At 39.6% G+C, this 26,823-nt stretch overlaps 1 protein-coding gene across 1 annotated transcript in view; it reads right to left on the bottom strand.

Moving 5' to 3' along the window:
* LOC132778246 (keratin, type I cytoskeletal 23-like) overlaps nucleotides 1-25,847 on the bottom strand; it is a 34,071-nt gene extending 8,224 nt beyond the window's left edge. Inside the window, exons 1-3 of the mRNA XM_060781014.2 lie at nucleotides 25,122-25,847; nucleotides 7,987-8,069; nucleotides 5,565-5,721 (exon numbers count right to left, since the gene is read on the bottom strand). Coding sequence (XP_060636997.2) covers nucleotides 5,565-5,721; nucleotides 7,987-8,069; nucleotides 25,122-25,547 — 666 coding nt within the window. The 5' untranslated portion in view covers nucleotides 25,548-25,847. The remainder of the gene's footprint in view (nucleotides 1-5,564; nucleotides 5,722-7,986; nucleotides 8,070-25,121) is intronic.
* Nucleotides 25,848-26,823: the final 976 nt, after the last annotated feature.

Raw genomic sequence — 26,823 nt, 5'->3', positions numbered from 1 at the left:
TCATACATGCCATCATGATGCATGACAAAAGGTTGCACAACTGGAAAATTCTGATGGCACCTAGGGACATTTGACTCCCTGAGGTGATGCTAGTGCTTTCCCCTCTCTGCAGAATGACCAATGACTTATCCAATCCATAAGTCATATCAAAGTCCATAATGTCCCCCACCCCACAAACCTGCCCTTGACTTATACATGGGGCCAACTTATATAGAAGGTACTGTTCATGGGTACACTGTTTCCAAACCTGGACATTAAATATTGTCTCTGTGACTAAATTTCCCATCCAAACATTTCTCTTCTTCCCTTTAATAACATCTAAACTATGGGCCATCACCATATAATGGGGACAAATTTTGTAAAGAAATCATGTGTTATGTGATATTTTGTATTTTTCCTACCATCTCTGCTAAGCAATGATCACTGGACAACCTACATATTCAATATGATGAGAGAGGCATACACTGTCTCAACTCAGTTTCTCAATACAATGAATAATTTGAAAACCTATTTCATATCTTACTTTTGGTGTGTCCCCCCAAAAAAGCTAAAAAATATCAAGAATAAACATTTCTCTTCATAGCAGAGTATGCTGAACCCCCCCCCCTGAACATATAAGATACCCTTCTGTACACTTTCTCTGATTCTCTTATTTGTAATGGAGTTAAAGACATACAAGTTTCTATGTTTGGTTGCATCACAGATTTGCATAAAGGTGCCATGAGGTTTCCAGTTTCTCCTCAATCCCTTCCTAACTATGACATTTATCAATTCACATATGACATTTATCAATTCACATCAGTCATGTTCCTGGGAGTAACTACCATGCCTCCAAAATCTGTTTCCTAGTTAGTCACCACTGGTATTGATGTGGTTTGGTTTTTGGCTTTGGTTTCTAGAATGCACCACTATGTGATTCCTTTCAGGATGTAGTTTGTTCAAGAATATACATTTAAATGAAGGAGGATGTAGCAAGGAAGGAACACTTTCTTTTCACCATTGGAATATTGGATTGCACTCTCCCACATGATTAAATGTCCATGTTACCACAGCCACCTTGTCCTCGTCCTAATTGCATCCACATTCAGTCAAAGAATGGTGCAGTGTCTTCCCAAAGGGTTCACAATGTAATATGCAATTAGACAAGCATTGGAAGGAAGGCAGAAGAGGTGGAGCTGGGTGGCTCAATGTAATGTCTTCCTTTCTCTCTGGCTCACATTCCCAACCATTAAAAAGCAATTAAGTACACCCAGAATCTTAGTCCAGAGAGAGATTGCCAACAACATTTTCTAGTCCTGGGAGGGGAGGACTATGCTGGTTGAACAGGATTCTGCATCACCATTTATAGGTGACAAAACCATATTTGTTTTCTTCTGCCTGGATTTGGATTTGGCTTAGCTCTGAGGGAAGATTTAATGAGCCAGAAACTGGCTGAGATGCGAGGATGTTTTTTAAAATTATTTCTGTGATTCCTTAAGCACCTCACATATTGATTTTTTCCTTGCACAAGAATTTCAACCTTTTTAAAAATGTAATTTGTTTGTTTTTCTCATACTGCTGATGACAGTGAATTATTTTTGACTGCTGGTTTATTATAAATTCTTTCTTTTTTTGCATCACGGTAACCTAAGTTTTGTACACGAAGCAAACTAACACTGTATCTATCCAATATCCACATCTCAAAAAGACCTAGTGCTGTTTCTCCAGACAGCAGCACATCAAGCAGCTCTCTAGCAAAGCTTTGCTAGCAACATTGCTTGTGGTCATCACCCATGGCGGGGTGTTCTGTAGTGACCTTTCCAGAAGTGACGTCACCAGTAAGGCTCTGCCAGGGAGCTACTTTTGCCTGGCAAAAAAATGACAATGGCTGCAATGCGCTGTCAGTTGATATGGACTCTGAAAGGGTTTTGAGGTACTCCTGGAACCTCATCACATTAAGGATGGGATTTGACATGCATCATGGCAAATCCAGCATGTTGCCATCATGGTGGTTTACCAGGTTTTCACTTCACGTGCACCATGGAACCCTGCCAGAAGCAGATCGACACCATGGGATGGGAGTCGTTGGGCTTCATGTCGCAAGTGAAGTAAAAGTGTCACATGACAGGCAATTTTGCCCATCTAATGAGGCTCCTGAACTGCATCCAGGGCAGCTCCAGAGCTAAATATAAGCAGGTGTAGATGCATCCCAAACAAGTGAAATCATGGTTCTTATATAACCTGGTTTCCAATAAGAGATTTTAAAGAAGATGTTCAAAGTCTAGAAGGGAGGGGATGAAGAAACAATAACAAGAAATGATTGGGATGATCTGGGAATCATGCAGATGCTAATACAGCCTGTTGCTGAATATTTCTCAGATAATATAGGTAATGGAGAGGACATGTTTATGGTAAGAGCAAATTGATGTTGCAAGCGTATTAATTTCTGTTGAATTTATACTGGTTTTTGGGAAAAAAACAGTTTGATCAAAGTCATACTACAAAAGAATTGAAATACTCTAGCTTTAAAAACCCTGGTCTTTTTGCAATAGAACTTGAAACTTTTTTTGCAAGGGGGAGAACCTATTATGAATCAGAAATGGTACCTTTCGTCTCTGTCAATAGTTTTTAAAAACTGTCTATTGCCACGTTTCCGTGCAAAAAAGCCATAAAGGTCCTCTGTAATTATTACCATGGGAGCAGCTGAATGAAAACGCCTGATTACTATGTAAACAACCTAATTATTAGGCAAGCTGAACTGGTTTGGTAAAGTTCCCTTCTTTACAATATTACCCTGTGGTTCACATGCTGTGAGTGCCTTTGGGAAGCTGAGAAAATAAGGGTAAAATCCGTCAGAACTAGGAAGCCACAAAGTGGAGGTGCACTGATTGCTTTTGGTTTTCAGAAGGAAATTGCATCTTTCCCAAAGTATTTGCTAATCATAAAATATCACAAGTTAGTGAAATGCGCTTTCCTATTGCTTTCACGTTCTGCGTTTGTATAGCTGATGCTCCTTTGAATCTTGAACTGCAGAATCAATGCAAGATGTTAGCAAAATGTTAAGAAGTCCATGTTTCATCAATGACAAATGAGAATTTCACTAAGGTTTTCGTAAAATAAATAGCCTCAAATTTAGATATTTATTTGGCATGAAAATAATCTGAGATTTTAAAAAATAATATAGGAGAAAACAAAGCTTTTGATTCTTGTGCTGGGGCAGGGATTGAAATGCTTAACTCTTACATATCCTCAGGGCTTCCCATCTTTAATAGCTACATCGCAGACAGGTACAACATGCTGGGAATAGCCAGAGCTTGACAATAACATATTCAAATTAGTATTACACATAGTGCATTACTTTTGGGTTAATGAAATCCAACATCATGACTTTGTAGAGGTAAATCAATAACAGGTAACAGTGCGATATATTTAGTGCAAAATATATTTTTTACTCTTTAATCCTCAAAGGTGGCCAGGAGGAGAGCGGGTATTTAGATGTGTCCTTCCCTGCTGTAATAGTTGGTTAGAGAAATTGTTTGGAAACACACAGCATTCTCTATATAGCCTTACTCTCTTCAGTGAGTGAACATGGGGTAGCCAATAGCCTTATCACTGTGTATCTGTCGGATCTCTATTTGTGGGATGTTCAAAGGGAATGTCTAGAAGTTGAAAGAGAATACACACACACACATACACACACAGAGAGAGTATATGGATGGCTCATGATGAAATTTTGACTGGATCTACACTGTAGAATTAATGCAGTTTGACACCACTTTGACTTCCATGGATCAATGCTGTGGAATCCTAGGATTTATAGTTTGGTGAGGCACTGGTACTCTTTAGCAGGGAATGTTAAAGACCTTGTAAAACAACAACTCCCATGAATCCATTACTCTCTTTAGTGAATGAGTATGGGGTAGCCAATAACCATATCACTGTGTATCTGTGGGATCTCTATTTGTGGGATGTTCAAAGAGAATGTCTAGAAGTTGAAAGAGAATATATATATATATATATATATATATATACACACACACACACACACACACACACACACACATACATACACACACACAGAGTATATGGATGGCTCATGATGAAATTTTGACTGGATCTACACTGTAGAATTAATGCAGTTTGACACCACTTTGACTTCCATGGATCAATGATGTGGAAACCTAGGATTTATAGTTTGGTGTGGCACTGGTACTCTTTAGCAGGGAATGTTAAAGACCTTGTAAAACAACAACTCCCATGAATCCATTACAGTTTTAAGTGGCATCGATTGTAGATGTACCCGTTGTCTGACAAGCTCTGACCCCATCCCATTTATGCATGGGGAGAAGAAAGAAAATGGATAAATATATGTCTCTTCCCTCTCATCATATTAGAAACCAGAATGCCTAATTAACCGACATGGTGAAATTCAGGATTGGCCAAAGAAAGTACATTTTCATAATTAAACAGCTAGTTATACTAATGGATACTTGCTTGATCACTTTAAACAGAGTTTAGAAAAACTCATGGGGAATAAAGCTATCAAGGGCAACTATTACTTTAAATATCTTCCACAGTATGCCTCTGATTATCATTTGTTGGGGAACATAAATGCATGCATGTCTTCCTTGTGTATCTAATTCATTCATATGGGAAGAAAATACTGGGCTAGATAGATCCAGCACCATTCTTCCTGTGCCTTTAAGGAAGTTCATGTGATTGAGCAGCATCAAGATGGGTACAAAATGGTTTGTACAGTCCCAGAAAATAGCAGGGCATAACATCAAGGGCATGCTGTGCTAAGTAAACAGACAGAAAATCCAGGGTGTCAGTTTTTAATTGATAGGAATTAAATGCTTGTGTGCTCAATTGTGGTCGAAGAGTTTACACAGTGCTGTTACTACCACATAGAAATTTCAGGAAACATTTTCTTTCCTTTTTGTTGTACTTTTATATTGTTTAATAATGTTCCACATTTATATTGGATTTATTTATTTGTTTGTTTGTATGCAAATGGCAAAGGAGCTCCCGGTGGTGCAGCAGGCTAAACCACTGAGCTGCTGAACTTGCTGACCAAAAGGTCAGCTGTTTGAATCCAGGGAGTAGGGTGAGATCCCACTGTTAGCCCCAGCTTCTGCCAACCTAACACTTCAAAAACATGCAGTTCAAAAATATGAGTAGCTCAATAGGTACCATTTTGGTGGGAAGGTAACCGTGCTCCATGCAGTCATGCAGGCCACATGACCTAGGAGGCGTCTACAGACAAGGCTGGCTCTTTGGCTTAGAAATTGAGATGAGCACCACCACCCCAGTCTCAGACTTGACTAAACTTAATGTCAAGGGGAAACCTTTACCTTTACTTTATGCAAATGACCCATGGTCTAGGCATTAATCATAATCAACAACAGGTATAGCAATGGGTTTCAGATTAAGCCCCTAAAATTGCAATATTGCTTTTAAGTCACAGCATGAAAAACATCATCAGTAAACTAGCATTTACTGATCCAAGATTTCTAGCATTAGACAACTTGCACTAGTCTTGTCCTATGTTCATCACAGTAATCATTAAGAAGTTTAATTCATACCTTCTCATGTTCCTTCTTCTTGAGTATGTGATCTTCCCTCAAAGCTTCAATATCCATTTCCAAGTCAGTTATTATGATTGTCATGTTGTCAAGTTCTTTGCGAATATTCTCAACATCATCTTGCACACTTTGCCTGAGGGCTTTTTCTGCCTCATATCTTAGTCAAAAAGAAAAAGTGACATAGTTATGGGTACTGGACAGCAGCAACTCTCTATGGGAGATTACCAATATACTTATTATCTTTCACTTTTGTCTAAATAATAATACAGATTGAAAATATGCACTTGGACCACCTGGCCCTTCTGCTATCTCAGGGCATTCATAATCTTCAGAAGAAGAAAAAAACACAAACATGTAACATTGTCTGACTAAACATTACTCAACTAGTATTTTTCATGCAACAAATTTGCCCCCTTCCTGCGAAGAAAATTGCTTTCCAAACCCATTTGGCAACATTGGGTAAGCTGTTGTTGTTGTTGTTGTTGTTATTACTACCCTGCTTTATCTCTCAGGAGACTTAAAGTGGCTTAACATAAAAGCATCGGGATACAACATAAAAACATCAGCATATTTGCCTGGAGTGTGGAAAAAGCTTAACTCATAGTGCAAGTCTATGTTCACATCAAAGGACTCACACTGGGGAGAAACCCTATACATGCCTGGAGTGTGGACAGAACTTTGCTCAGAGTTCAAATCTACATTCTCACCAAAGGACTCAAATAATACTATGCATGCTGAAGACCAAGCTGGACAAATCCATGCTTAATGTGCAGATACAGCTGTACCAGGAGTTCCTATTTTGTTTGCTTTGCACTGAATGTTTGTTGTAGTCCTAAGTTTCAGGGACTCTGCAGATAGGTGGCTTCTTTTGGCTGCAATCATAGGGCAAGCCACCTGTCATTTATAGTTAGGTTCCCTGGTCCCGCCCCCTTTTGGGTTTTTGGAGGGAATAGGAGCCATTTTGGGTTCAGTCCACACAGAGAAGCCTTTCATGCAGGACATAATACCAAGAGCTCCTGTAGAAAGCTTCATCTTCTACAGCTTGGTTGGGGAGATACAGCTCCACGGCTTGGCCGGGGAGATATACAGCCTACAGCTTGGCCGGGGTTATACAGCCCACAGCTTGGCCGAGGATCACACAGCCTTACAGCTCTTTTGCTGAAGGACTTCAGTCAGCCATCACGGAAGCCTGAATTCTTTTCCCCTGGAGGTCTACAAAGCTCTGCTTTGTAAGGGTCACTCGCGGAAGTTGGTACCGGGTGCAGGGGCTCCACACCAACAGAGGCAAAGAAAGACTGCCCAGATTAGAAGTTAAGGATTTCCCTATGAGGTAAAATACAGTTTATGAAGATAGTGCCTGTTCCCTGTGGACAAGATTGAGAGAGAGCCAATAGACTGTTAAGAAAGCCTTAAAGTACCTGTTTGTTTTTATTAATAAAGAACATTGTTGAACCTTTAAGCAATCTAAAGACTCTGCTTTAAGGAAATCCAAGGGCCCAGCATCCCGTTGGGCACATGGAATGTATGTCCTGTCTACAGTCTTATGCACAGGCCCAGCGTGCGACAGCACACTTAATCAATACACATTTGTCTATTTATTTCTAAAACAAATGTGGGCTTTTTTAAAAAAATCATTGTGAGTTTGTTGGGGAATGAGTGAAGTTTAGCCCTCCATCTTTGGTTGCTTTAAGACATTTCCTTTCCATTCAATAAGGCTGGTGGAGCAATGTGTTCCACATTTTAGTCTGAACTTCAAAGCTTCAGACTGCGATTCTGATTCCTGACACTCAAATTGTATAAGGTGCTTATCCGATATGCTGCCTGAACACCACCTATCTATGCACCAGATGATGTGTTGGTATTTCAGTCCTAATCAAGAAGATTTTCATAGCTAGTTTCAGGAATAGACAAAAGCAAACAGATAGTTTTGGTCACATAATTCTGCAAACTTTCTCTTCCATCCAGAAGAGGCAAGAAAGCAGTGTGGGGCAAACATTTCATCTTAGCACGTCCTACTGACAGCCACAATATATACTTCTAATTCAGAATGGCCTGTTGGTTAGCCAAGTTGCCAACTACTTTCCTTCCATCCATGAGAAAAACTGGGAAGAACATTATTAGGCAACTGGCAGATTTCCAAAATGTTATTGGATTATAGTACCCATTGCCCCATCATTGGGTAGGGTGCCAGTGGGTGATGAAAGCTGGAGTTGAACAACACATGGACAGCCACAGGCTCCCCTCTATTTACAGTAATAAATAGTGTGACTCACATTGTATATGATTATTTTAACCATGCTCTATATCACATGCTATTTGGTAGTAGTTTCATTGCTTTGATTATTAAAGATTAAGACCAACTTCAATGTCTTATATATTTTTAGCTTCCAAGAACAAGTGTGGAATTCAAGAAAGGACTTACTTGAGCCTGAAGTCCTCAGTTGCCATCTTAGCATTGTCAATCTGTAAAACAATGCCTGCATTGGTAACCCGTCCAGTTTCAATCTGTAAATAATAATCATAGAATTAATCTCACTGTGAGAGCAGAATGAAAATCTCTTAATTAGGGTGTTATGCCAGGTGCTGTTGCTGCTCTTGGTGGGACTTCCATTCCTTGAACAATGACTCGGATCCAATGGCAGTCCCCAATTAGACTGGATTCATTGAATCAGTGGGCTTTGTGTATTGACTTAGTATTCAGCAATTGATTCCATGGAGTTGGGAATAGCATTTGAAGTTAGGTCACCTGACAACTTGGGAAAAAAAGGCCTTGTAACATCTTAAAGAGGGGCAAATCTGAGGGCAACTCTTTTACATGCAACTCAGAAAACTACAAGTACAGTCACACAGATTTCAAGGAATGGTGTGCAATGAACTGGCTCCTGCTCAATATATAAATTATGGCAGACATCACATTTTGTCATCACAGAATATAGAGGCCATCCCATTGTGGAAAAGGAAAGAGGAACTCTTCAGAAAGCTTTGCACTCTGCTATTTAGTTTCCTTTGCTGTTGAATGAAGAAGAGTTTCAAGAATGTGACTGCAGAAAGATTCTCTTTGACTAAGAGAACATTTCTAGCTTAAACATGGCACTAAATACTCATTTCCTTTTGAATCCAAACTTGCATTGGGGGAGTTTACTGAATCCTCTAGGTGTGTCTTTCTTCAAGCTCTGTTGACCTATTCTAGATACCGTATATACTCGAGTATAAACCGACCCGAATATAAACTGAGGCACCTAATTTTACCACAAAAAACTGGGAAAACATATTGACTTGAGTATAAGCCAGGGGTGGGAAATACAGCAGCTACTGGTATATTTCAAAAATAAAAATAGATGCCAATAAAATTACACTAATTGTGGCATCAGTAGGTTAAATGTTTTTGAATATTTACATAAAACTGTAACTTAAGACTGTCCAACTCTGATGAAATCATTATTCTAACCTTCTTCAGTGTAAATGTGCTTACCAGTATGTATCTTTCCAATAATAATAAATAAGAGTAAAATAATAAATGTAATAACAATAATAATAGGACAAAATAAAAAATGTAATAATAACAATAGAATAAAATAATACTCAGAGAGCTCAGCACAGGCATACGCCCTCTCCGCACAGCAACCACACGCCCCTTCCTCTCTTCCTCTCGGAGTGCTCTATATCTCTGCACTTGCCTTCCTCTCCTCTCTCTCTCCTAGCTGGGTTGCTGTGCCGAGAGGGCGGTAGAGGCGGAAAGGTGAGGGTCCTCGCAGGTAGGTGAAGGGCTTCTTTCAGCTCCATGTCTTCCCACCAGGACCGTCACTCGAATATAAGCCGAGGGAGACTTTTTCAGCCTTAAAAAAGGGCTGAAAACCCGGCTTATATTCGGGTATATACGGTAATTAGCCCAGTCAGCCCACACATAACCTTACCTAAAATTAGTAGGAGAGATTGTTCTACAAGTTACTCAGGTACATTACATCTCAACAATGTAGAACAAAGCCTTCTAAATTGTGGCACCTCAACTGTGGAATACTTGCTCCATGGTGATACAACTGGTGCCAACGTCAATGTTCTTTTGCTGCTAACTCACTCCGGTTTTTTGCCAAGGCATTTTACTTGGCTGATTAAATCTAGTCAATTATGTTGGCTGTTGTTCTTTGCTTCAGTTAAATGTTTTGCTGTTGTTAGGATTGTCGTCACGTTCTATTGTTTTAAATATAATTGTCCATTACCCTGAAATCTGTTTTAAAAATATCTATTATACAACTAGAGGGATTTTTGATTTAAAAAATAATAGAAAGATGATAAACAGATAGATATGGGTCGTGGTGGTGCAGTGGGTTAAACTGCTAAGCTGCAGAACTTGCTGACTGGAAGGTTAACAGTTTGAATCTGCATGATGGGGTGAGCTCCTGTTGTTAGCCCCAGCTTCTGCCAACCTAGCAGTTCGAAAACATGCAAGTAGATCAACAGGTGATGCTTCTGCGGGAAGGTAATGGCTCTGCATGCAGTCATGCTGGCCTCATAATCTGGAAGGTTACGGACAATGCTGGTCCCTCAGCTTAGAAACGGAGATGAGCACCACCCTCCAGAGTTGGACACGACAAGACTTAAAGTCAGGGAAAACCTTTACCTCTACCTTCAACAGATAAATATTTATACTTTGGCTGTACTTTGTTTTAACTAGTTGTAAGCTGCTTTGAATCCTGTGACTGTATAAAATACACAAATAAATAAGATGCAGTAAGATTAGGTTGCAATATTTTACATAGGGATAAGCCATTTGCAGGCAAACTTCATTCCAAGCTCAAATTTCACTGTTAGCAGCTAGTGGTGGTTGGTGGCTTCTAATTTGTTGGAGAAGTGAAGTTGTTCTAGTCTTTAACCTGATGTTCAAAGAAAATACAAAGTCCTGAATCTACATTAGATGCCTCTTTTAAAATTTAGATTAAACCCACAGCAAATTCACCCACCAAATGACATGAAAATCACCAGCGGCTACTGCTCTTTGGCAGCTACTAGGTAGAGAGATAGAAGGGGTGGCAGAAACAGAGAGGGACAAAAATGGGGATGGTGGAAAGGGAGAGAAACAGTCTCCTATAAAAGGGGATGTGGCTTTTTTCACCTTTGACCTAAGTTCCACACACTCCTGCCATGTGCCTGCTGAAAAACCTAACCTAAATCAATTCAGTCTCCAACACAAGGAAAAGAAAGGTCTTTTCCTTATGTAGAAGAAGCACACATAAGATTGTATTCCTAGATATGCAGTCTGACTTTCAGTCTGGTTTTGTTCTTGCTCTGTAGGAAACAAGTCCCAACTGAATAGGAATTAGGATTTGAGACACTGAGCAGGAAGTGCAGCGACGTCAAGATCAGCAAGTGAGTATTAAGTTTCAGGTCCTTTTGCAAAATTAGACAATACAGTGTGGAAGGGTTAATATTGTATCAATAAAAATGTTTTCTTTCTTTAAAGGTTGGGGAAGATGCTTTGTAGTTTATTGCTAGAGAGATTTTTTTAAAAAAACCCCAATCTTTCCATGACCTAAGGCCTAAGTGGGTGTAGATAATTATGGAAGACATCCAAGTGAATTAATCATCTTTCTGCTGAATATTTTCATTACGCCTTTCTCATATGTGTATTGTTTCTATATAATGGACGTCATCACCTTTCCCAGGAATACATCTCATTGGAATGTCATGTTGTACCCCCTTGAGTAAGAGAAAGATTTTATCAGTGTTGTTCTGTTGACATGGTAGGTCTCCCATTCACAATATAGTGTGAGTGGTGAAACTTACCAAGTCAACGGAAATAAATGTAGTCGAGCCAGGATTCACAAGGGTAAAGCACTAGGATGCTTTGAGTCACAAAGACACACCTTTCCCCATTTCCCTCTCAACTGGGCAAATAGAGCAAAGAGAAGGATTTTCTCTAGTTATGAGCTATCTTTCAATCTCGTCACATGAGGTACTTTTCGGTGGTATGCGTCGGTTCATCCATACCAGTGGTTCTCAACCTTCTTAATGCCATGATCCCTTAATATGGTTCCTCATGTTGTGGTGACCCCCAACCATAACATTATTTTCATTACTACTTTCTAACTATAATTTTTCTACGATTATGAATCACAATGTAAATATCTGATATGCAGGATGTATTTTCATTCACGGAACCAAACTAGGCACAAATACCCGATGTGCTCAAATTTGAATACTGGTAAGGTTGAGGGGATTGATTTTGTCATTTGGGATTTGTAGTTGCTGGGAATGATAGAATTGGGCCAAGCTTCCCACACAGAACCCCAATGACTAACAGAAAATACTTGGTTTTCTGATGGTCTTTGATGACCCTTCTGACATCCCCCTTGAGACCCTCCCCCAGGTTGAGAAACATTGATCTATACCGTTATGACGGAGCCCCCTGTTTCCGATCCCACAACATACAACAACTTCCAAAAAGGCTCCTTCACAAAAGTATAGGAGAACTGGTGCATTACATGTCAACGCCACAGGTGGATTTCTGTGTTCAATAGAAGTCAATGGTGGGTGGCCAGGGGAATGGGGTTACTGGTGAGTTGGAAGATGCAGGGCATGAGATGACGGGTTCCTCATGCACTCCAATGGGCACCGCCAGATTTGCCACTATGCGTGGCGATTCCGGCTGCTCATCTGACGAGGTTGTTTGCTGTAATGCAAAGTATTTTGGGATGGTTTGCTTGCAATTAAGACTTATTAACTCCAATAATAGTTTCTAGTGTAGATGAAAATGACTAGAACTGGTTTGCAGATTTGGATCAAAACAGAAACTTGTATGTTTATTACTCCGTGCAGGTGTGGCTATAAGAGCAGCAGTATTGTCCATTCAAGAAATGAATGGACAATAGTGCTGCCCATCCCAAAATAATGGCTTTATTTGATCTTCACTGAACTGCTGCTCTACACACCAGTAAACTACCCTTGTAGTTTCAGATTAAACAGGTATATGTGTTTTCCATGAAGAACATGATTTCTAGAATTACTTTTCTTTTTGTGTGTCTGTAGTTATATCCCTAGATATTTCCATCACCAACTCCTGTCAATTCAGTACTTAATTTTTCATACCGAGTGACATGTTTCCCATTTGGAAAAAGAGAAACAGCAAAAGCAAAAAAGAAAAACAGCAAAATATTGGTGTGGGAGTCCATTAGGCAGATGTGTAAGGCACTAATACCATTAATCCATCATATTTGCTTGCTACCTACATATTCTAAATTCACCATCACTAGTGGGAATTGGAACCCAGTACACATGCATTCACACATAAAGTATGAAAACTGAGTGTTGAAAAATTTTAAACCTCAATATCAACTTTAGATGGTCAGTAAGGAAATATGATGCTTTTAATGTGCATTAAAATATTCCTATGTTTGGCTGTTATTACTGAGGGATTAGTGGGAAATATGGCAAAGACGGATGTTTATGGAAGGAAGAAGCAGGTTGACATTCTGGGTGTGACAGGTGAAGAAACAGACAATATTTGAATTAGCAAGGAGAAGAAATTCTCAAGCTCCTATGTCCTCCTTATTTTAGCAAAATAATCTTGCTCAGCCTTTTAAAACTAAAGGGCTCAACACAAAAAGTGATGTGTTACAATCCTATCAGCAGCAATAGTGGGAGAGGTTGCACTAGTGAAAGATCATTTGCAGCTAATGGCAGTGGCATTTTAGTGATGATGATACTTTAGAAAGACTTTTGTTAGTGTAAAGAAAAAGGCACTAGTGAACTACTTCTGAATTTTTCATATGTTGAAACTTTAAGGTTAGCTAAAAGTTGAAATGACTTGATGATCCATTACACAGGCATGATACTCACACTCACACACGGAATGCAAAGAATATTCCAAAATATTTCAGAATTGTGGGAAAATCCTGATGAAAATCTTTGCATTTGGGGCAACACTTGCACATGACATTTGTATTAAAAATGGCATTGTCTGTGCAGAAAATAACCTTTTGCACAGAAATATCATTCCTATACGGAAAATGTAATCTGTCAAAAAAAAAAAAAAGCCGCTTCCTCCCTCCAAACCTACATTTAATTTTGCTCAAAGATCCTATTTGCAACATTTTCTGCATATAAAATAACATTTATGTGCAGAAATATTATTTTTGTGCATAAAATGACTTTTTTCTTGAGCAGAAAATACTGTTTTCTGCACACTATATTCATGTGTGAACTTTGTAAAAAGAAAAAAGTCTTGAAGTGCAAATGAACTGTGAAAACTATACTTAAAAAAACTCTTCACAGCAAGAAGATGATTGCTAAAACTCATTCCTTACTTAGGTGACAAAAGTAGCAAAGAATTATATCCCTAAAACATACATTGTCACTGATACTGGAGGCAATCTATTGCCATTAAGTACCATTGTCATTTATGCCCCCTAATTTGTCTAGTTTTCCTTTAGAGCTATTAAAATTGTCGGCTGTCATTCATTCCATGTGGGAGTGGATTCCATAGTTTTAATTAAATGCTATGTGAAGAGATACTTCCTTGTCTCTGTCATCTTCAGATGATGACCTGTGCATATTGGATTGGAGAAGAAGAAAATCTTCCAGAAACTAAGCTTCATGTACCTGAAGCATTGCAAAAGTCCCCCTCCAGCTTCTAGAAGAGACTTCAGTAGAAACTAAAAATAAGGAGGCTCCATGTTTAGAATGTATTTTTTGAGTTATGAGAGGGAACATTGTTGGACACATAGAAGCACCTAGGCAGAACTCAACTCCATCTTGATAGTAAGGGGAACAGAGCTGGCATTGCTCTTCCTGATCTCCAGTGACTTAGTGAATGCACAGGAGAATGCCAATAGATTGCTAAGGTCTTTGGGCATAACCTGTTGCCCCTTCTCGCTGTCACCTATGATGGTGTGCCCCAGAGAGGTATCCTCCTATCCCTTCACACCCAGTAAATACACATCAGACCATGCCTTGGAGTGGAAGAAACATGGACCGGCATGTGTATTTATTTATTTATTATATTTATATACCAGCTTTCTCTACCCTGAAGGGGACCGAAGGCAATTATTCAATGTCTTAAAACACATATAATTCCACAAAATTAAAATTAAATTAGATTAAAATTAAAAACATATTAAACATTTAAAAATGTGACATTACATATTAAAATCGTGCCATCCATAGTCGTAGTCCAAGCTGTTCCATAGTCATTCCATTTATTCCAGATCTGTTAATTGCACTGCACTATTCCCTGAAAGCCTCATCACACAGCCAAATTTTTACCTTTCTTCTGAAGGCTATGAGGGAGGGCTGATCTAATGTCACTGGGGGGGGGGGGTTACAGAGCTGAGGGGCCACCACTGAGAAGGCCCTGTCTCTTGTTCCCACCAGTCATGCCTGCAAAGAAGGCAGGACCGAGAGCAGGGCCTCCCTGGATGATCTTAATCTCCGAGGGTAGAACATTAGACTCCAGGTGCACAATACTGGATCATCACATTGAAAAAAAAGCGATTTATTTCATTCTCAATATAAAGAATTCTTCATATTTTAGCAAATTCTTATAAAAAACTAGCTGTGCCCTGCCACGCGTTGCTGTGGCCTATAGTAAAACTTATCAAAGTTGAGGTAGATATCTGGACTATTATGAAAGAGAGGTACCTACCTATTCCTTCCCCCTTTCTCTCCTTTCTTCCTTCTCTACCTCTTTCTTTCTTTCCTTCTTTCACTACTTGGTTTCATCCTTCTCTCTTTCCTTCATTCCCTCCCCCTTTCTTCCTTTGCCTTTCTTCCCTCCCTGTTTGCTTCCTTCTTTCGCTTTTTATTTCCTTCTTTCTCTAACTTTCCTTCCTTCCCCCTTTTCTTTATCTCCCTTTCTCTTTCTTCCTTCTTTCCTTCCTTCCTGTCTTTCCTGGATTTTGACAGGGCGGGAAGGGGTGCGGTGGGGTTTGGAGGTGGCGTGAAGTAAAAGGAGGTAAGATTGGGGCAGGCGAGTGATGGAGCGTGAGGTTGTGTGTGTGTGTGCGGCAGCGGGGGGAGTGATGGAGCGTGGGGTTGCGTGTGTGTGCGGCAGCGGGGGGGAGTGGGGTTGCGCGTGTGTGTGTGGCGGTGGGGGAGTGATGGAGCATGGGGTTGCGTGTGTGTGTGCGGCGGGGGGAGTGATGGAGCGTGGGGTTGTGTGTGTGCGTGCGGCAGGGGTGTGTGTGTGCGGGAAGCGGCGCGGCAGGGCTTGGAGTGGGCATGGCTTCCGCAGAGGGAACTGTGTGCGCGCGCCAGGGAACTTGCGGCTGGGCACCAATGCGCATGCTCAGTTGTTTTGCCGTTTTGTGAGTGTGTTGTTGTGTTGTTTTTCATTTTGAGTAGATATGTTTGTACCTTATGGGTTGTGTTATGGGCATGGGAATTTTGGTTAAGTTTCGTTGGGGGGTTTGTGAGTTTTGTTGATTTGCCGTTTTGTGAGTGTGTTGTTGTGTTGTTTTTCATTTTGAGTAGATATGTTTGTACCTTGTGGGTTGTGTTATGGGCATGGCAATTTTGGTTAAGTTTCGTTGGGGGTTTTTGAGTTTTGTTGTTTTGCCGTTTTGTGAGTGTGTTGTTGTGTTGTTTTTCATTTTGAGTAGATATGTTTGTACCTTGTGGGTTGTGTTATGGGCATGGCAATTTTGGTTAAGTTTCGTTGGGGGTTTTTGAGTTTTGTTGTTTTGCCGTTTTGTGAGTGTGTTGTTGTGTTGTTTTTCATTTTGAGTAGATATGTTTGTACCTTGTGGGTTGTGTTATGGGCATGGCAATTTTGGTTAAGTTTCGTTGGTTTTTTTTGAGTTTTGTTGTTTTGCCGTTTTGTGAGTGTGTTGTTGTGTTGTTTTTCATTTTGAGTAGATATGTTTGTACCTTGTGGGTTGTGTTATGGGCATGGCACAGTTTCGTTGGGGGGTTTTTGAGTTTTGTTTCCTCGTTGGATGCCCCTAACAAATTTATATATATAGATTCTTGTTCAGCCCTCTCTGAGGGTCTTTTCACATCACACAAACACAGTGCTATGATTCAATTCCACAACAACTTTCATGAAAACATATTATACAATGTTAGAATTTATGAAGCATTAAGAATTTGCAGCCAGAGAGCTCTATCGCTTCACCAAATGAAAAAAAATCTAGGATTCCTCAGGATGTAGCCATGGGAGTTAAAGTAGAAGGGTGGTGTTGCTGTACTATGTGGATAGACTTGAGAATCACACTGGCATACCACGAACATTGAAGAAACACTTGTCTAGTCCACCAGTCAGATTCTTCTACCTCCTTCAACCTATACAGCACAGGCTTAAAGTCTATTGGTTATTTCCACCGAAGCCATATAATCAATTGTTGAATTCTGAGTAAACATGTAGGTAAATTTCGTTGAATTCGAATCATAGAATCATAGAGTTGGAAGAGACCTCATGGGCCATCCAGTCCAACCCCCTGCCAAGAAGCTGAAAAATTGCATTCAAAGCACCCCCGAATTGTTGGGTTTGGATTAGATTCAGAGCTAAGAATGTCATGTTGCCAAGCAAATAGTTCCCATTATTTTAACAAGAGAGAAAAATCACATTTTGATGGTCAATATCCCATCACAAACACACACACAATCTTCAACCAAACTGGAGAACATTCTTTCAGATTCCTCTAGTAGTGCAAAATAATAACGCCAAAAGAAACTGTGTGATGATATGATGAGGTGGGAGGATAATGCGAGATAATATTCTGCATCACATCCTGCCTTAATGTATAATCATCTATGATGTTCCTGCGGAGTTAGAAGACCTTCCTGTGAGAAACCAGGAGGCACATACATACTTTTAAAAAATGGCCTCAAAGCAGAAATAACGATTGAAGGAACTGAAACAGGGAAGCTGCTTGATATCATAGTTTTTCTTTAAAAATGTGGGACTGTTTCACATTGCGTCTTCTGTTAATCCTAAGCTTTCATTTGTCTTTGAGTAAGCAACTAATAAATCAAGGATGATAAATTGTCAAGTTACATCATCCCTGCAAACAGCAAAATAAGATGTGTGGATGTTTCTTCCACTTGTCAGTTCAGTGGGTAAAAATCACTGTTAAGAACTGAGTCTGGGAAATAGATTGGGGATGCTTTTCAGTAGACTTATCCAGCCTGGTAACTTCGCAATGTGTTGGACTGTAACATGTGGTGCATCTGGATAGGAAGGGGGACTTCTTCTCAATACAGGCTGGAGAGGTTGTTGTAATCTAATATATTAGGAGGACACACGTTTCTACATAGCTAGGATGTTTTGGTTTATTGGGTTTATTATGGAATGGTTGGATCAGTTTATTTTCAGTCCTTCAGTTTTATGTTTGTTTCATAAATCTTTACTGTATTCTTTCTGCATTTCTTTCTCAAAACATCTGCACTGAAATTTTGGCAAATATTTGTTGTTATTTGCTATCAAGTCAGTTTAAAGGTATGGTGACCCTATATATGAGAGACCTTCAATACATCTTGCTATTAAGAGCACTGCTCAGGTATTGCAATATCAAGGTAACTGTGGCTTCCCCGACAGAGTGATTCTTAGCTGCAACTGAGAGGTCTAGCTTGATTTAATCTTGTATACATGGTATAAATACATATTTACCTTTACATTGCATGCATATTATCTCTTGTGCTCATTTTCCAGTATTTTTGAATGCATGTTATTCTTAAAAATAACATTTATACATGTCCATTGGGACATTATTTACAATTGGCCACAAAATGTGCCACTGAAAAAACAATGGTGCAGTTTGAAAACTGATGATGTGCAGTTAGGAAAATGGGAGGGAAGCTAGACACATCAAATTTTTAATTGGCACTTAAATGGCAGTGTTTATTAGGCAATCTTGTGAAAGCAGGAGAAGCCCAGTTTTGTTACCAATCTTGGCTACACAAATTTGATGAGTCTGCAGGAATGGCTCTTACACTGGTGTGGCAGTGTCTTGGGATTTATATTGGTGCATGAGCCACTTCGTAAGGTAGTTATGAAGGAACTAGACAAGATCCTGAAGTATAAACATACATAAAGGTACAGGTTTCCCCTGACATTAAGTCTAGGGGGTTGGTGCTCATCTCCATTTCTAAGCTGAAGAGTTGGCATTGTCCATAGACACCTCCAAGGTCATGTGGCCAGCATGACTGCATGGAGTGCCATTACCTTCCTGCAGAAGCGGTATCTATTGATCTACTCACATTTGCATGTTTTTGAACTGCTAGGTTGGCAGAAGCTGGGCCTAACAGTGGGAGCTCACCCCACTTCCTGGATTTGAACCACCAACGTTTCAGTCAGCGAGTTCAGCAGCTCAGCAGTTTAACCCACCAGGGGCCTTAAACATACATAACTAAGTATTAAAGTTGGGGAGGTCCATCTTATTATATTCCCCATTTCTATGTAATAGCTGGATAATAATTTTAAAGGTTATGGGAAGAAAATCAACTTATTTGAAACATTGTGCTGGAGGAGAGTTCTGCAGACATCATGGCCTGTTAAAAAGACAAATAAATGAACCATAAAAATATCCCTAGATGCCAATATGACGAAACTGAAGCTATTGTACTTTGGCCACATCATTAGAAGACATGAGTCCCTAGAAAAGACAATAATGCTTGGTAAATTGGAAGGCAGTAGGAAAAGAGGAAGACCAAATTCCAGATGGATAGACTCAATCAGGAAATCACATCACTCCATCTCTGTGATTTGTGCAGGGCTATTTGAGGATAGAGTGACTTGGACATCTCTCAGCCATAGGATTTCCATAAACTGAAGTTGACTTGAAGAGAGTTAACAACAAATAGGCTATTGGTTTATCCTGCTAGTTGATGGACTAAGGTAGATTAGTAAACTAATAATTCTTGCAGAGTACATAAGAGCTAGTGTTCCTAGTCCACTAAAATTATATTATTTTATAAAAATATTTTTGCAACAAGCTGGAGAAACTTAAAGATTCAAAATATGACTGTGTTGTGATCCACACAGCATTCTAGCTGGCCATCTGTAAAATACAAGCCAGACAAAATCCTCGAGGAAAGTTGACACAAGATGAGATTACAAATGCAGGAAGATCTGGTATGAAATATGGTCATGTTTGACATGTAATGTACCCATAATTTTCTTGAGCTTTGGGGATTACTGCAGTAGCAACATATCAGAACATTAGAAGAGCCCAAATTTTTAACTGTGTGGGTCACATGTTAAGTTGTTGTTATGCGCCTTGAAGTTGCTTGCAATTTATGGCAACCCTATCATGGCAAGATTTATTTAGAGAAGTTGTTGTTGCTATGTACTTTGAAGTCGCTTCCAACTTATTTATTGGTGTATGCTTTCAAGTTATTACTTACTTATGGCAACCCTAAGGCAAACCTATCATGAGGTTTTCTTAACAAGGTTTGCTCAAAGGAGGTTGCCCTTGCCTTTTGCTGATGCTGAGGGAGTGTAACTTGTCCAAAGTCATCCGGTGGGTTTTCATGACTGAGTGGGATTCAAATTCTGACCCCCCAGTATCAAAGCCCAAGACTTAAAGCATACTCCACCATGCAGATTTTCCAACTTTGAGAAACCATATAGGTTTTTCTTGGCAAGAGTTTTCATGGCAAGATTTATTCAGAAGACATTTGTCATTTGCTTCCTCTTAGTTTGAAATAATGTGACTTGTGCAAAATTACTAAATGCATTTGTATAGCTGATCAGGGATTCAAACCTTAGTCTCCCAGAGTCCCAGTTAAACTCTCAGACTATTATAATAGAGTGGCTTTCTACCATTACTATAGTTGGTACTGTTCCATTATCCAAGCCGACTTTAAAAGGAGGCCTAGACGGAGAAGGATAGTCCATTTTATGGGGGGGGGGGGGGGGGGGGTTGATGGAGGAAAACCATTTTCCCCATTTTTGCTAGTTTATTCCCCACTACAACCACCACCACCCTCCCATGTCATAAATGATGGTTGTTTCAACAACAGCAACATGGGTGGGAAAAATAATAGGAAAACAGGGGGAAATTGTTTAACTCCTTCAACCTCCCCCCCCCCTCATAAAATGGACTATACTTCTCTGTCTAGCCCCCCTTGTAGCCTCTGTCCAGATAATGGAACTGTACCCTAAATTCAAACTTTTATTTTGGGACCAAGCAACTCCTTCATGTGGCAAAGATTCTTTTCCCATCAATGCAAGCTAAGAAAAACCAAGCTCAAAATCTATGGGGAGAGTTTAAGAGTAGATCAAAAGAAGGATGAGACCTGAAATAAGGAACGCAAGGAAGAAAGCCTATCGTTATTCTCAAAATTATTCAAACCTGGATTTTGGAAAGCCACTCAGGATCTGAGTAGAAATGTAATCTGAAGCAACTTTATCATGGCCAAGTTCAGTCTTCTTTCCCAGTGCTGGAGAATTCAAATCTTTTTGGATGCAGCTCTCAGAACCTGCTAGTCAGCAATAGCCAAGCTGCTTGGGGCATTCTGGGTATTATGGTATAAAAAGTTATGATTCTGTTTCTAAAACAAACAGGAGTTAATCCTATGGAGGCCCCCAAGAATGGGGGCTATTACAATTTAAGAGGAATTACACAACCTCTGAGATTAGTGCTGCTGAATGCCACCTTTCTGAGCTCATTGTGAAAATGTCTCAAGATTATAGGTGGTACAGAAGGAACTTCATTTGGAACCACAAGTGCCCTTCCTAAATTAAACTACCAGTACAAGTTTGAGAATAGCCTGGCATCTGGCCTTTTATGGCAGCATGGAGTTAGAAGTCATTAATTGGATTAGTCACAGAGATTATTGGCCTGTTGCCAATGTTTTCTTATGAGTTCAAATTAACGTCATACTTGTGCGTGGAAACGTGCATTTGAAAGGGAGCTTTCTTCAAAGGCAATGTAGAATTGTCAGTGAGAGGGAAATTATGCATTTGTAGATTTTTAAAAATGTGTGTGTGTGTGTGTATAACTAGAGAGGAATGACCCATTTTCTAATATTTTTTTCATATACATAAACAAACCATATTTTCTGTTGGCAAGGGCAGCTTCACCATTAGATAGAGGGAAACAATGCATCTTGGGCAATATGAAATAATTTCACATTCTTAGATCTAAGAATTTTCTAAGATCTACAGAGACACTCGCTGGAACACCTCAGCAAGCAAGAGTCCAAAAGTGGCAGGCTCAAACCCAGAACCTCAATCAATGGCTGATACCAAATGAGAGACACACAGAAAACTGGGCAACTTTGGGCACACAGAAAACTGGGTGACTTTGAAGGCTCTGAACAGACTGCACTCTGGCACCATGAGGTGCAGAGCCAACCTTAAGAAATGGGGCTACAAAGTGGAATCCACGACATGCGAGTGTGGAGAAGAGCAAACCACAGACCACCTACTGCAATGCAACCTGAGCCCTGCGACATGCTCAATGGAGGACCTTCTTGCAGCAACACCAGAGGCACTCCAAGTGCCCAGCTACTGGTCAAAGGACATTTAATAGTATACCAAGTCTGCAAACTTTGTGTCTTGTTTGTTTGTTTGTTTTTAATGCAATACAACTGTTTTGGTTCACTCCTGACACGATAAATAAATAAAATATTGTAAATTCTTATTTTTTTCCCTTTATTATTGGATTTTTTTTCTTGTCAGGAACCAGGAGGGTTTTTGAGGGTTTGTTTTTGTGTTTGCCTCCTATGCAAAAGTACCACAGCTCCTTAAGCACGTACCTTGATTTGGATGGGTTGTGGTGTGTGTCTATTGACTGCTTTACATCAGGAAGCAATGGCTGAATCTGTCTAATCTATCTAGTTCTCCTGCATTACAGAAAGTAATCCCAGACTGACATATAGAAGGCATATTCAAACATGGCATTCTGTAGAATTCTCTCTTGGTATCACTTTGCTATGAACTACTTTATTTCAGTGTAACAGGAACTGAAAACAACGCTGCAGACACTCTACAATTCACAAAATCCCTTCTCACCAAAATGTATATTCTACCTGTAAGTAAATCCAAATTAGGATCATTTTAGGTGTTATGTTTCCTAATCTGATATATGTAAAGCTAAGGTTGTGGATATATTTTTAATGCTGGATAGACCATGTGGGTGTGACAGATATATAGTATGAAATCATCTGGACCCTGAAAATCTTTAGATAGTTCACACAATCCATTTTTACTTCAATTGATACTATGTTCCGAAATTCCCCTGTTGTATATTAACTTTTTCTCTTAATATAAATTTTAAAACCCAGGATGAGAAAGCTCAGAAACAGCCGTACAATTAAGAGAGATGGTGACAGACCAAAAAGTACCAGGGTTAAATATGGTAAGTGACCCTAAACAGCCAATTGTATGGTAAACCAACACCTGGATTGTACCACTAAAGACTATAAGTGCCGGTCAGGACCTCTGAGACAAATGTTGAAAGGTGGAACGAAACTAGCTTTAGCCATGCTGGTGAGGGGTGTGTGTGTGTGTTCTCGAAATTGATTGATCAATTAAGCTTTTAAAGATAATGGTATAGCATGAAATTTTAATGCTGTACTTCGTCCTTCTTTGTAGAGAAATATGATTATAATAAAACATGAACAAAGTAGACAGTGTTTGGTTCAGAAATTCGCTAGTCGTTTCCTGTCTCTTTGGTCTGGTGTTCCAACTGAATCCCACTCTTATAGCCTTGGTGGCAGTCACTCTTTCCAAGATTCCTGTCGTACACATAGCAAACCAGAATGACAGGAAGAGTGAAATAGGATGGAAACTTTCATTCACATATTGTGCACAGAATTATTTTGAATGACCATTCAGATGGGAGAGCACCCCTACAGCATGATATAGTCCAGATAGTGACTTGAACGACTGTTTCAGAGAACTTGGTTAAAGTAAGGATTTGGGAGCTGTCCTGAGTCCCTTCGGACAGAGAGAGGAGTGAGTTAGAAATAAATAAATAAATAAATAAATAAATAACCTGATGCAGGCCATTGAAAGATATTTTGCACATTGTCCCATTGATTATTCAAAAATCCAAACCCTGGTAGGCAACCGGTTCTTAATTTTAACACTAGCAATGGACCAGCCTCTCAACTGGATATATTCGGCTAGTTTAGGGGTGAAGAGGTGGCCATATGTTTTTAAGTTTCACCACCAGCATTTGCCCCCTGAGGCATCCTCCTAACTCTCCTTTTAATGGTAGGGTTGTCTCTGAGTGGAAGTCTGTAAAGCAGCGAAATACTTACTCATGAATAATGATAATTACTGAATCCATCTTCCTCAACAGTGCTTGGCCAAGCCATTTGCTCACAGATAGAAATTAGAAATGGTCCCCTACCTCAGCTGCTTGCTGTTTAATGCAGTTTTTTGTGTAACATCTTGTATCCATTGGATGGCTTGCTTTTCAAGCCTATTTGAAATGTTTATTTATCATGTCAGATGCAAATTGAGAATACAGTTATAATGTATATATTTTTAAAAAACCACAAACAAAGTACTTTGAATAGGGACAATTTGTCAAATTTTGCTTTTTAAAAAACCCTCAAACAAAGTCCTTTGAATAGGAACAAGTCAATTTGTCAAATTTTGCTTTTCTCCCACACTTCTTAAAATGCAAATTCTTTGTGAATTTTTTTGAAGAATGTACTATTTTTGGTACATCTTTATACATAAAAAAGAAAAATGTTATCTGACAAAAATATTAGAAAAATCCAACACACACACCTGTTCCTAGTACAGAGAGAACATGTTGTATCTGTCAGCCATGTTAATACGGCAGTATTTCAGATTAACATTATTTGTCATGTGTGGGCTCTGTTTACTGACAAATAAATCCTCATTGATCAGTACTTTGTGCCTCCAGGCTTCAGAATTTGCACAGTATCCATATTTGGAATATTGTAAAATCAATTAAATGGAGTAGCTGAATATGGGCTAAATTCAATTATTAGTCCCAACTAAACAGACTTACTGAATCAACAAATAGTTTGGAATGCCAATGCTTATCTAAATTCAATAGATTTAATAGGTATACTCTAGTTGCAAATAGCACTTTGATTTACACCTTTAAGCATAATGTTTACTTATGAATGAAGTCTACATATGGATAAACATATGAATCAAAAGTCAGTGTTGGGCAATGATAAGAACGTTGAACAGGATGTGAAAGATCTAAGTCCCTTTCAGCCATGGAGTTCATTGGGTGACATTTGATCACATTCTCCATCAGCCTGAGTTACAAAGTTGTGAAGAGAAAGGTGAAAAAGATGTAACCACCTTGAGTCATTAAAAAAAAGGAAAGATGGAGTGGTAAATAATTACATGTAAAATCAATTAAGGAAAAGAATCAATGGGATCATTTGGTCTCATCACTTAATTTCAACAGTGTCCAGATTTCACCCTTTCCACCTGCTGAATCTAACCTCCAAAACTAAAATAACTTCTTAAAACTAATGTAACCTTTCCTTGAGGACACACAAACACACACAATGTTCTGCAGGACATCATCACAAGTACTCATCTGAAGAAATCTTTCAAGAGTACTTATATTGTTGACAGCTCAGTTGGGCAAACAGAATGTGTCTTTTTTCATCTCTTACCCGCTCGTGCATGTCTACGATGTTTTGCTCGTAATCCGTGAAGTCATGCTTCATGCCTTGAGACCTCCTTTCATGCCACTCCCGGATGCAGCCCTCCAGCTGGGTGTTGGCCTCTTCCAAGGAACGCACCTTGTCCAGGTAGGTGGCCAAACGGTCATTCAAATCCTGCATGGTCTGCTTCTCATTCCTGCCCGTGAAGAGGTTTCCATGGCTCCCACCGAAGCTTCCCCACCCTACACCAGCATCAGAGGTGAGCCAAATGGGTCTTCCAAAGGACATGGGAATGCGGGTGCTGCTGCTTCCTCCATGTAAACTGGATGCTCGGTAGTAGCCTTCAGCAGGTGCAAAATTGCATCCTGCCACAGTAGCAGCAGCACCTCTGAAAGATCCAGCAGGAAAGTGGTAGAAACCTTGGTTGGAGCTCATCCTGTCATCTATTTAGGAACTGAATGTACACACTAGCTCTCTCTCTTCCTCCCCTTTGATTTACTAGAGCTGTCTGAGAAACGGCTCTGCCTACCTTAAGTGTTCTTAAGCCATTCCCTGTGGGAGTTTCCTGACGTTGAACAACGACACCAACAAAGATTGTGTCATCATCAAATATGTGTTTCCTCTTGGTCAATTTTGAAGTCCTTAATAGCCTGCGAACATGGTTGTCATTCTTTAGAGCAAACAGCAACAACAGCATACCAAAGGTTTTTTTTTCTTCCTCCCTCTCTCCTCCCCCCTTTCTCTTTTCCTTTTTGCATTATATTTGTGAGGTGTGCCTAGCCTACCGAAGGGAGGGGCATGGAGCCGGGCTGAAACAGCTTAGAGTATGCTTCAGGTTTCTTTGAATCACATGTCTCTGTATGTCAAGTTTAGTTGTTTGCTGTAGCTAGAAAAAAAAACTATGGGAATTACACAAAGTACAAGAGGCCAGTAAGGGGAGGATGCTTTGCACTTCACTTCTAAATTTTCACATTTTTATATTGCTTGGGTATTGTTTTAACAACCGGGGACTCCTCAGAACATGACTCGCACTTATCAAGCTGTTACATAAAGCCTTTATGGATGTAAGATTACACAGTGTTAACAAATGTGAGAGAAAAAAGTTCTGTAGTCCAATTTAAGAGCTCTCATTGTGCCGACAGATGGTTTTATAATTGTCCCCCTGTCCCTGTGAGGCTAACTCCAAGTCTGTAGTGTTACTTCAAATTCTCTTGGTACTGATAGCTGGCTCTATAATTGCACTCTTGTTCCTTGCAAGACTAATTCCAAGTTATCTGAGGACCCTTCCAGACAGACCCTATATCCCAGGATCAGCTCCCAGGTTTTCTGTTTTATGATGGATTACATGAGTTTGCACTGCCCAATAATCTGGGATAAGCAGAAAACCTGGGATAAGATCTTGGGATATAGGGCCTGTCTTGAAGGGCCATTAGTGGCCATGGCTGGCTCCATAACACTGTTCTACAATTTTTCAGTTTTTCTCAGTTGCGGAAACTAAATGTGCCGTTTCTTAATAAATTTAACATGCTGAATTCAAATATAATAATTGAATGTGTTAATTGGCTCTGATTTTTATGCAACAGCTATTTCAATTTTCTCCACAATAGGTAATTCGTTAATATTATGATAATGCGCCTAACCTTACTGCATGTATATAAACCGTGAATATTTACTAAATTTTAGTCAAATTATATTGCCAATAGTTTATACA

The sequence above is a fragment of the Anolis sagrei genome, chromosome 6 (genome assembly GCF_037176765.1).
Source record: "Anolis sagrei isolate rAnoSag1 chromosome 6, rAnoSag1.mat, whole genome shotgun sequence".
Classification (NCBI taxonomy): Eukaryota; Metazoa; Chordata; class Lepidosauria; order Squamata; family Dactyloidae; genus Anolis; species Anolis sagrei.
Note: the sequence above shows the minus strand (reverse complement) of the source record. Positions and strands in the feature narration are given on the sequence as shown.